This window comes from Salvelinus fontinalis, chromosome 3 (genome assembly GCF_029448725.1).
Source record: "Salvelinus fontinalis isolate EN_2023a chromosome 3, ASM2944872v1, whole genome shotgun sequence".
Classification (NCBI taxonomy): Eukaryota; Metazoa; Chordata; class Actinopteri; order Salmoniformes; family Salmonidae; genus Salvelinus; species Salvelinus fontinalis.
This window is the reverse complement of record NC_074667.1, coordinates 14,127,732-14,140,153: the sequence shown is the minus strand read 5'-3', so window position 1 is coordinate 14,140,153 and position 12,422 is coordinate 14,127,732. Positions and strand designations below refer to the sequence as shown.

General features: G+C 44.2%; 1 protein-coding gene across 3 annotated transcripts in view; it reads right to left on the bottom strand.

Moving 5' to 3' along the window:
- LOC129839580 (apoptosis-stimulating of p53 protein 2-like) overlaps positions 1–12,422 on the bottom strand; it is a 47,795-nt gene that overhangs the window by 16,695 nt on the left and 18,678 nt on the right. For 2 of the 3 annotated variants that reach the window (XM_055907113.1, XM_055907131.1), the window contains exons 2-11: positions 11,913–12,060; positions 11,253–11,366; positions 5,653–5,729; positions 5,451–5,552; positions 4,348–4,519; positions 3,568–3,749; positions 1,917–2,081; positions 1,070–1,304; positions 717–842; positions 205–320 (exon numbers count right to left, since the gene is read on the bottom strand). In XM_055907113.1, the coding sequence (XP_055763088.1) occupies positions 205–320; positions 717–842; positions 1,070–1,304; positions 1,917–2,081; positions 3,568–3,749; positions 4,348–4,519; positions 5,451–5,552; positions 5,653–5,729; positions 11,253–11,366; positions 11,913–12,060 (1,437 nt within the window). The remainder of the gene's footprint in view (positions 1–204; positions 321–716; positions 843–1,069; positions 1,305–1,916; positions 2,082–3,567; positions 3,750–4,347; positions 4,520–5,450; positions 5,553–5,652; positions 5,730–11,252; positions 11,367–11,912; positions 12,061–12,422) is intronic. The other variant, XM_055907122.1, reaches the window with a different exon arrangement.

The window sequence follows — 12,422 nt, the reverse complement described above, 5'->3', positions numbered from 1 at the left end:
ACTACAGTCCCTGGTTCCAGGCTGTATCACATCCGGCCGTGATTGGGAGTCCAATAGGGTGGCGCACAACTGACCCAACGTTGTCTGGGGTTTGACCGGGGTAGGCCATCATTGTAAATAAGAATTTGTTCTTAAATGACTTGCCTAGTTATATATAAAAAAAAAGAAAGGTTCCTAAAATGCTTCTGAAAATCAGTGCAGTACCTGGGCATCCCTCAAGAGGTCCTCGCTGCTCTGATAGTTCCGTGAGGCGACGGGAGGCGGGGTGTCAAACATAGAAATGTGACGCCCCTTTTGGTCCTTGAGGGTCTCAGCATCTCCTGCAACCACAGAGGAAACCACATCAGAACATTATCTGAACCATATGACATTTACATGATCAAAACCATATAACATCCATGTCATATTAGAACATTATCCAAACCATATGACATCCACATAAGAACGTTAACCGAACATTACCAAGATGGTCCGAATCATAAACACATCAAAATCAGTGTAACCTGGAGCCAGTCTTTATTTTGAATATATTCCCAGCATCAGTTTAATAGAACACTATGCTATATCTCAGGGGGTGACCTGACATTAATTTCGAAATAATATGGCCTAAGGAAGAATTCCCTTCTTTAATTCAAAATTGCCCATTCTTTTCTATTAGGATTCATGCAGTGGAACTGACCCCAACCCTGGTTCCTAGCCAAGTCGAAAGAAGATACCTGAGCCCTGTGAGGAGAGGCTGGACATGCGAGGCAGAGTAGAGGACATGCCATGATGACTGCCGCTGGACTCCGCACTGGAGCTGGACCAGTCGGACAGCTTGGACATCTTGGATGACTGGAAACCTGTCAGAGCGTGGAGAAGTGTTAACACATGGAAAGAGCACTTGAATTGCAAAAGGCAAATAGATGTACACAATCTACTACTGCACAGTTACACACATGCACAGTAACACACGGCCAACGCATTCACTTGCACAAACACAAGTGTGCGCACACACACACACACACACACGCAATTGAACACACACACACACAAAGTAAAATCATCCATAACGAAACAACATTTTTACCTGAGTAGGGTTTAAGCGGTCTAGGAGGGGCCTTCATGGAGGAGTCTGGCATTGGTAAGGTGGTGGTGCCGTCGGGGTAGGCAGGCTTGATCAGGAGCTCCTGTCGGCTGGGCACCGGAAGCCCTGGGGCCGCAGTGGAGGACAGGATGTAAGGGCCCACGGCCGCCACCCTGGATGGGCCACACGGCTGCAGAGCCTGGCTCTTTGTGGGGACCTGGAGAATGTTTGGGTAACACTTTATCTAAAGTTAGCAGGTATGATGTTTTATTAGTATGAGCCTTAATTAATATCTTATTATGAGTCTTATAATATGTAATGTCACGCTATGTAGGCCAGGGATGGGTGGCCCGCGGTTTTGTAGGCCCGCGGATCATTTTCCATTAAAAAAAATATTAATAATAACAAAAACAACGTTTTTAGGAACTCAGTCGGGGTCTCAACTTACTGCTGAGAGTTTTAAAAAATGTTCTCTGCTGTCAAGGGGGCTGCTAAAACTTTTTACTTGCATGGTGAAGGGGGGGCAACAAAATGTCACTTAAGTGCCCCCAAAAGTATGGATTTGGGTACTCAGACACTTAAGCCACTGTGGACCCTCGTGATAAGTTCGGATTTTCTGTGGCCCCCACCCCCATCAAAGGTGCCAATCCCTGATGTAGGGACACAGGAGTAAAAGATTACTCCTGCACACATCACATTGATCTCATGGACTGCTCTGTCTAGAAATTGGTGATACATTTCCCTGGCCCCACTCCTCAGCTTAGTTCCAATAAACGTGCGGCTGATGGGGTCTGATGAACACTGCCTTAAGGAACAAAGCTTTTTAACTTTGAACCTCGTCTTGACTCACAGGCAGGTTCTCCTTCTGCTGCAGCGCTGCCTTCTTCTTCCACAGGCGTTCGCGGAGTTCGGCCACTCGCTTGTCCATGGTGGCCACCTCCAGGTTGCGCTTGCTCAGGCTCTCACGCTGCTGTTGCAGCTTGGCATTCTGGTCCTGGTTCAGCTTATTCCTCACCTTAAAAAATCGTGAGGAGAAGTGAGAAAGAGCTAGAGTCAGCGTTGTGTGTGTATAGAGCTTTTCCCACTACTGAGCTGAACCAAGCCGAGGCAAACCAAGCTCTACTGAGTTCTAAGAAAAGCTCTAAGAAAACGTCAGACACAGCAGTTTTATTCTGGGGTATACACTATATATTCAAAAGTATGTGGACATCCGTTCAAATTAGTGGATCCGGCCATTTCAGCCACACCCATTGCTGACAGGTGTATAAAACCGAGCACACAGCCATGCAATCTCCATACACAAACATTGGCAGTAGAATGGCCTTACTGAAGAGCTCAGTGACTTTCAACGTGGCACCGCAATAGGATGCCACCTTTCCAAAAAGTTATTTTGTCAAATTTCTGCACTGCTAGAGCTGCCCTGGTCAACTGTAAGTGCTGTTACTGCAAAGTGGAAATGTCTAGGAGCAACAACGGCTCAGCTTCGAAGTGGTAGGCCACACAAGCTCACAGAACGGGACCACCGAGTGCTGAAGCGCGTAGTGCGTAAAAATCAACCATCCTTGGTTGCAACACTCACTACCAAGTTCCAAACTTCCTCTGGAAGCAACGTCAGCACAAGAACTACTCGTTGGGAGCTTCAAGAAATGGGTTTCCATGGCCAAGCAGTCGCACACAAGCCTAAGATCACCATGCGCAATGCCAAGCGTCGGCTGGAGTAGTAGTATGCTCGCTGCCATTGGTATCTGGAGCAGTGGAAACGCATTCTCTGGAGTGATGAATCACGCTTCACCATCTGGCAGTCCGATCAACGAATCTGGGTTTGGCAGATGCCAGGAGAGCGCTACCTGCCCGAATGCATAGTGCCAACTGTAAAGTTTGGTGGAGGAGGAATAATGGTCTGGGGCTCTTTTTCATGGTTTGGGCTAGGCCCCTTAGTTCCAGTGAAGGGAAATCTTAACGCTACAGCATACAATGACATTCTAGACGATTCTGTGCTTCCAACTTTGTGGCAACAGACAATGCCCCCATGAACAATGCAAGGACCATACAGAAATGGTTTGTCGAGATTGGTGTGGAAGAACTTGACTGGCCTGCACAGAGCCCTGACCTCAACTCCATCGAACACCTTTGGGAATTGGAATGCCGACTGCGAGCCAGGCCTAATCGCCCAACATCAGTGCCTGACCTCACTAATGTTGAATCAGTGCCTGAACTCTTGTGGCTGAATGGAAGCAAGTCCCCACAGCAATCTTCCAACATCTAGTGGAAAGCCTTCACAGAAGAGTGGAGGCTGTTATAGCAGCAAAGGGGGGAACAACTCCATATTAATGACCATGATTTTGGAATGAGATGTTCGACAAGCAGGTGTCCACATACTTTTGGTCATATAGTGTATGTTTGTTGTCCCGCTGTGTTCATGATGTTATTTTGCAGGGTCTACCTGTAAATACTGCAAAATTAAACTTCTGTGGAAGCAGACAATTCTGATCTTTTCTTACCTGCAGCTCCTTGTAAAGACGCTCCAGCTCGCCGGCGGAGCTCGGGCCGTCACGAGAGGACTCCATCTTGACGCTTTTCAGGGTCTCCAGCTGCCTGCTCAGCTCCTCCACTCTGGAGACGGCCACCAGGAGCTCGCGCTGCTTACTCTGAAACAGCCCGTTCATCTGCTCTATCTCCTCCACTATACGGCCAGTCACACACACGCGCAAATCAACAAACACATGCAAGCACGCACACACACGCACACACGATTGTTAGTCAAATTTGAAAAGTAACATTTAGAGAATGCTAATGATGTGTTAGTTCAAACCAAAATCTAAATGTTCCGTTAACGTCAAGATTTTATCTTAAACCTAAACATGTTCTGTGAACATCTGGTATGGCAGATTTTGTTTTTAATTATTGAGAAATGTTTTAGCTAACATTCCCCCAAATTGCACCTTTGGCTTCAAGAGTTTTTTGATGTCCAAATAAATAACCTTAATACACAACGTTCCCATAACGGTCAGGTGTACATTCTCAGAATACACAGAAAACTGGACAAAATAATATTTTGGAAACTAAAACCTGGAATCTCCTTTTGAACCAAAAGTAGTTCGCTGGGTGTACGATGTAGGCCTAAGCCAACCAGCTAAAACAGTGGCATTTCGTGCGAAGCAATGTCGAGTGTGTCAAGTTGGGGGAAAAAAACATGCCACCCAGAAAGCCCTACTCAGCTCCTTCCCCAAACCCCTCTTCATCGATTGTCCTCGACTCCTCCCTCTCCCCTTGGCACTGACCCAGTTTGCTGTTGCTTTGGCGTTTCTGCTCCACTTGACCCTTGAGGGCCCGCACCCGCCGCAGCTTGGTCTCCTGGTTCTCGGCATTCTCACGGAGTTGACGGAGTCTCTCCTGCTCTGACGCCTGCTGCTGCCGCTGCTCTTGCAGCCTCAGGTAGAGCAGACGCTGCTCCTAGCCGACCAAACAAGAAAACACTTTCAAGTTCAGATTAAAGTTTTTAATAATACCCACGGTGTATTAAAGTAGTCAAAGTAGTAGTATTTGGTCCCATATCCCTGGCACACAATGACTACATCATGTTTGTGACTATATACAAACTCAGCATTTGCAGTTGTTTTGGGGTGTCTTTTGTGTCACGTCTTGCCCAATAGTAACTAAATACGGAATAATGTATTGTCATTTTGTAGTCACTTTTAGTGCATGTGAGAATAGAAGATGTTTCTGAACACTTATACATTCATATGGAGAAGCACAAAGATGATACATACCCCCCTCGCTCTGGATAAGAGCGCCAGCTTAATGACTAAAATGTACATGTACAATGCTAACCTTCACTGTTACCGGTAATGGCGAGAGGTTAGCATTCTCTATTGTAGCCTTTGTAAACTTCTAACTCGGTGTAGGAGGTCACACAGACCTTCCCATGTCTCTAAAGAAAAATACTTGCCTTTATTAATATAGCTTAATCAAGAGAAGGCAGAGGGGACAGTGTGAAGAAGAACTGTCCAGGAAGAAACCTTGAGGAACCAGACGCTAGAGCAGGCCTATTCAACTGGAAGCCTATGTCAAGCTAATAAGCATTGGTAAGAAAGGGAAAGAAACAACTTTTTCTATTGGACATTGTCTCATCTAGAGCCCTGCCATACAGGCATATCTGCCTCACGCTGGCCTCGGCATGAGACAAGGTGAAGAATTACATGTCTTGACCTTATTTAGTGGCTGTACTCCTCTGCCAAACAAGTCAATGGGCTTGTTTGACATCGACTGCACTGATCTACAAATCCCCTAAATAACTACTGATTATTATTTATAGCCAAGTCGGTCAGTCACAATTTACCCACAACGTATCATATTCTCCAACATGGCCAATGTCTTGCACTACCTTTGAGGCCAGGAGCTGCTGCTGCGAATTGATCTGCTGCTGTTGCCGTGACGCCATCTCCTGCAGCTCCGAGAGGGTGATGTCCATGCGAGGCGGTGCCACCTGCGGGGTCAATAATGACAAAGAACGTGTCACACCACACCATTAAACCATCGGCTTCCACCTTCCTTCATTTTAAAGTAGTACAATTTTTTCCACTCACCCCATTTTCCATGCATCGGTCCACAGGGACCATGACCATGTTCCTTTTGGCTGAGTGATCGGAAACCCTTGATCCGCCTATACAAGACAAAATACAGCGGTCTGGTGAGTGTGTGTTTGTATCTAACTGTTGGAGAGGGACATGCATTTGCTTCACAACTGATCATGGGAAGCATAAAGCGGTGAGAAGCTAATTGCTATTTGGGGAATATTCCACATCCGGAGGAATCACTGTTAAAAGGGAGCTCCAATTTGTTTGTGTACTACAGTCTGTTTATGATCAAAGACGGAACAAACATGACCCGGAAAACCGACACAAGACCCGAGCACGGCACCATGAATAGGGGTCATACTCTGAAGATACGGGATGAAAAGGACAAGCATGAGTTGTAGAACTGCTCATTATGTAATAACTGGTGGAGCAGCCAAAGAACCAAGCCTCGTCCACACAGTTGCTCTTCCCGTGCCAGTGTCTGACGGTTACGCAACGCTGTTTTGCGAACAGCTTATATGGGTAACCAAAAAAGGCCGAACAACAAGGCTGATCCCTCTAATAAACTATTTGGGGGGCCACAACTCAGGCTTATTAGTTTATACAACCCAAATCCTACACCTTATATGGTAATAACAGCACAAGCAAAACAGGGAGCCGAGCCAGACTGGTTGTAATTGACTACAATCGTGTCCCGAGAACAAATTATAAAGCCTTTGTGCTGTGATATCCCTTGCACTGCTCTGTTGCGTAATACGGCTTAGTCCTGCGTAGGGGGCCCGTCATTCCAAGCAACTATAAACCCAAACTCATGGACCTACACAAAGGTTCTCAAATGAACAGAGAGCCTTGGGTTAAGAAAGAAAGGGCTTTCTGTTGTTTTCAAGTAACATAAAGGACTAAGTTATGAGGGGGCATCACATAGTGGTACCATTGAAAATAACATGACCATGGCTAATCGTCTCATGAAAACGCAACACAGATATTCGCAGAAAAAATTACAAGCACAAAACCTAAATCACAGCAATGAAAGTAAAGTGTACTGTTCCCTATGGGCTCACTTTAACCATGAGCATGGGCGTGTTCATGACACCAATTCTGTTGCAAAGCGGTTCTTAAATGGAAGCAAACGGAACAAAAACGGGGAGGGACCTACCTGAATTTGTCCAATAAAAATATGTTTTTACTCTGTTTGCTTCCGTATGGTTCTTAAATGGTATCCACAATGAATACACCCCCCAAGGTGCAGTTGTTAAAAAGGTGCTTCCACATGTGGAAGCTAGGTGAATTGCAACAGCACTAGGCTGTATTCAAAACAAATATCCCCCCTCCCCCGTAACATGGTGGAGACTCGCGCTTGAGCCTTTTACTTTCGGTCGTGGTCCACCAGCTTCAAACTGCTGTAAAAACTAGATTTTTTGTTATGAAATATATTTTTGTTATGAAATACATTTCACAGCGATATAGATGGTACAGTGATTCCCTACACTCTTCAGTGCTTGTTTTCTCACATAAACTGAAATTGAGTGAACAGTGTAGAATTTTAGCACCCAGGAAATGACAGAGCAATTTCTACATTGGCCACTTGACCTGATTTCCCCTAAACACAGCCACAAAATCAAAACAGCTTTCCCATTTTGTCAACAGATGCCACCCTGTCAAGAGAAATCAATAAGCGAATACCACAGTTAGGGTTGCAAAGGGTCGGAAACCTTCCGATAAATTTTGGCAATTTTGCTTAAATTCATCAAAAAGCTTGCTTATAACAGTGAACCTTTTTTTGTGGGATACATATAAGGCAATTCTAGGTCTTGTGGCATATTTTGGTTTGTGGCATATTTTAGTTAAACTATCCCCAAGTCAATGGAATTGCAAACCTCTGCATGCACAGTGCACTCTTCAATCAAATGTACAGCTGATTCTCAAGATCTTGCACACTAATGAGATGCTATTGAGCCCACACTACTACACTGTCTGAGCCAAGGAATACTTGCTTTCTGGTAAGTTTTGATTACAATACTGGGTAGGGTGAATATATTTTATGACATACATGATTTTTTGTTAACTAGTAAATAGTTGCCTACAGCAAAGAGTGTTTAAATAATTTCTAACATGTTAACAATTTCTGCTAGTTAGTTTTTGCTACCATGTGGGTTTTAACTGATGAGTATTAATTCACCTTTTTCCATAAATGTTTAATTTTAAAACATTTATCTTACAAAGGAGTTGTTTAATCTAACTGCTTAACTACATCTCTGTACATGGAATTCTATTTGTTGTTTTTTTTACAATTTTTTCCTAATCTTTCCCAGAAAATTCTACGGATGTGTGGAGACATTTCACTGCAGCTAATATAGAAGGAAAACCAGTGTACTGTGCCAAATCATATGTGAAGAATGCAACAAAGATGCAGAATCATCTGGCCAAGTGCATAAAATTCCCTCAGCGCTCACAAAAAGCAACCTCTGACAAAAGTCCCTCTACTTCTATTCGAGGTGAAAATGATGAATCAGACACCTTCTTGATATAAAAAGTTTTTAAGACTAAATGGAGTAACGTAGTCAGAGAAATGCTGTTTATGCAACTGGTTCACCTCTGATGCTCACAGGCAATGTGTATTGGAAGAGATTTCTGAATGTTCTTCACCCAGCATACACCCCTCCAACCAGACATGCTTTATCTACTCATTTGCTGGATGCAGAGTTCAACAGAGTTCAAGTGAAGGTCAAGCAAATCATAGAGAAAGCAGACTGTATTGCAATCATCTCTGATGGGTGGTTGAATGTTCGTGGGCAAGGAATAATTAACTATATAATCTACACCCCTCAACCAGTATTCTACAAGAGCACAGACACACCGGTCTCTACATTGCAGATGAGCTGAGGGCAGTCATCAATGACCTTGGACCACAGAAGGTATTTGCACTGGTGACAGACAATGCTGCGAACATGAAGGCTGCTTGGTCTAAAGTGGAGGAGTCCTACCCTCACATCACACCCATTGGCTGTGCTGCTCACTCATTGAATCTGCTCCTCAAGGACATCATGGCACTGAAAATAGTGGATATACTATACAAGAGAGCCAATGAAATGGTTAGGTATGTGAAGGGTCATCATATATCATAAAAATCTATATTGACATATATCATATAGCAGCAATCTACCTCACCAAGCAAAGTGAGAAGAATAAGAGCACCACATTGAAGCTGCCCAGCAACACCCATTGGGGTGGTGTTGTCATCATGTTTGACAGTCTCCTGGAGGGGAAGGAGTCTCTCCAAGAAATGGCCATATCACAGTCTGCCGATATGTACAGCCCCATCAAAAGGAAGCTCCTGGATGATGTATTTTAAGAGAGAGTGGTAAGCAGCCTGAAACTCCTGAAACCTATAGCAATTGCACAGATTGAGGGAGACAATGCCATCCTGTCTGATGTTCAGACTCTGCTTGCAGATGTAAGAGAAGAAATCCGCACTACCCTGCCCACTTCACTGTTGCTCCAAGCAGAGGAAACTGCAGTTCTGAAATACATAAAAAAAGCATGAAGCATTCTGCCTGAAGCCCATACACGCTGCAGCGTACATGCTGGACCCCAAGTATCCTTGCAAGAGCATCCTGTCTGGTGCAGAGATCAACAAGGCCTATGGTGTCATCACTACCGTGTCTCGCCACCTTGGCCTGGATGAGGGCAAGGTTATTGGCAGTCTGGCGAAGTACACCTCCAAGAAAGGGCTTTGGGACGGAGATGCAATATGGCAGTCGTGCCAACATATCTCATCAGCCACCTGGAGGAAGGGACTTTGTAGATCTGAGACTCTTTCCCCTGTTGCCTCCATCATCCTCCAAATCCCACCAACATCAGCCGCCTCAGAGCACAACTGGTCCTTGTTTGAGAACACACACACCAAAGCACGCAACAGGCTGACCAATACAAGGATTGAAAAATTAGTGGCCATCCGGGCAAATTTGAGGCTTTTTGAGCCTGACAACGAGCCATCCACAACAAGGTTGGAACTTGACAGTGAAGATGAGGCCTCAGTGTCTGATGTTCAAGAGGCGGACATTGAGGAGGTCCAGGGAGAAGACATGGAAGCCTGAGGGGAAGACAACCAAAACATACAGATGTATGTTGAAAACGTTATGGGAGATGTGATGGATCATTGGGGATCATTCAATATTCCCTTTCTTTTGTTGTTCAGTGAAATCATCATGTGAAGAGTCTACTCATTTAATTAAAGTTCGATTCGTAACTAAATCGTTTTTTTATTTCTATTGGAAGGATTGAATCATTTGCAATTATGTCTACTTATGAGAAGGTAAAAGGTTTATGTTTGTCTCCATATGATATGGTAAATATATCCAATGCAAAAAAACATCTACATTTAAAATGGTATTAGTATTAAATTGCATACATTTCCGTTAATTCCCATATATTCCCATTAATTCCCACAGAAAGTTTACACCTCTGAATATTCCCCAAAATGTGCAACCCTAATCACAACACTGGCAGGTCAGTAATACTGCGAAACACTATCATTACACTATTACTGCAGATATATTATGGACATTTTCTGAAATTTCAATGCAAAAATAAAATACAAATCCTATGTGCAGCACCTTTAAAGTGTGTTAAAGTGTTCTATATTCTACATCATATGGGGGTGTGTTCAAAAACTGGATTGTGTTTTTACAACCAACAACCACATCGGATGCTGTGACAATAGTGCCACTGGGTTATGGTAAAATATACAAAATATAGAAGAAAACGCAAAAGTAGCAAACAAAGGATTAAGGATGGCTGAAAAGTAAATGCCTGGCAGAAAGATTTAAGTCTTAGTATGTGTGGGCCATGTGGCACACGGGGTGGCATGGCATTGCTTAGGTTCGTCACAGACAGTGCCCGTGGCATATCATCATCATCATCATACACACACACACACACACACACACACACACACACACACACACACACACTGCATCATGAATAGCATTCTATTCCCTATAGTGCACTACATTGGCCAGGGCGCATAGGCCATGTGGGACGTAGTCACAGTCAGAAAAATCCTGGGTGACCTTTGGGCCTGAGAGAATGCAGACAAGACATAAAATGAGAGTGTACCCTGTTAAATAACTATGTTCCCAGCAGCCGCAAGACATCAGAGATTTTAATTACCTCAGCAATGTTTGGAATGCTTGGCATTGTGCCATGGTCAAAACCGCATGCATCACCAAATAACAGGAAAATCTACAATCTTATCACACATTTATTCTTGATCATTTTGAGTTTTTACTTCATAGTTCAAATCCAATTGTGGCCATGTAGCAACTCTAATATGGTAACAATTGTATTGAAATTCATCATCCCAACAATGGGGACAATGAAATGTGTCTGCCAGTTAGAATAAGTATGAATTTTGGCTCAACTGTAACGGAACATAGGACAAATAGAACATTGTGTACACCACACACATAACAGCCAGTAAACACACCTGCCTACACAGGCTTCCCCATTTTTCAGGCTACACTTGACACATTCAGTTAACACACTATTTACCATCCAGGGTACTGGTGGGGGATGGGCATTGATAAATGTGTGTTTGTGGCTCTCACCTGACTCTCTGCAGGGTGCCCGTTCGTGGCGCAGGAGGAAGCGAACCTCCCCCCTCTGCTGTCCCCAACGCTGGAGCACGTCCAGCATTCGCTCTCCATCACTAATGGCACGCTCTGGTGTGACAAAGACAGATGCCTGAGTGAGCGGTTCTTGAGTCCAAGGCACGGTTCCATTTTGGTCCCTTGCCTCTTACCCCAACCTTTACCCTTCAGGTGTTCACATCTGATGGGATAGTGGTACTGCTTTCACCTATTACGTCACTTTTAAGATTAGTGAACACCGAAGCTGTAGGGGCTAGGGAGTGAAATGGAACAGTTTTTTTTTTTTGGTTCCTCCTACCCACCACTGAAAACTTTGGCCTTCGATTGGTTTCATTCAGTTCAACACTTTGATGAGTGCAGCCCTCCATAACATAAACCTAGAGTAAACAATGCCGTTAAAAGTTAACCAGGAAGTGTCCTGGCTGGTCTGGCAGTAATACCACAGTCTCACACATGACTACGGTGAAGGGCCCGTGCCCTTCTAGCACACCTCTCCTACTTACTTTACTGTCTCTTTTTACTGTCCAATAAACTTGATCCTTAAGTAGTTTGCACTTTATGTCAGGTTTAAAAGGTATACAATTGAGAAGATCGAGTGAGAACCGTTCTGAAACTCACCTGAGCCTCGCCACATTTCAGCTAGGTAGCATTCTCCCTCTCCGGGCTCCTTGCACAGCTCCACCACATCACGACACAGGGTTTCCGGGGTAACGGGCACCTCTGTGAAATGCTGGTCGTTGTTGCTGAGGTACACGGTGAGGAACATCTAAGACACAGACAGTGAAAAATAGACCATTAGAACAGTGTTACTAGACATTGGTGCTGTGTACAATATGATAGAATGAGAAACCCTGTTATCGAACATCTGGGTCCAACCCCAGACAAAGACTGAGCCAATACAGAAAAATCCATCGCAGTGGGGCACTTGCAAAAATAGTGAGAACAGAATAAGTAGCACATTAGGTACCTGTTCTATTCGAAAACAAACAGATGGTCAATGTCTATTTTGGTTCCAAAAATCTTACAGGGGGTCATTTGTCAGTGTGGACTTTTTTCTAATAGGGTCAATTCCACGGTAACGGAATTGTGCTGAGACTCATATTTTTTACTTAAAATGTATGCCAAACA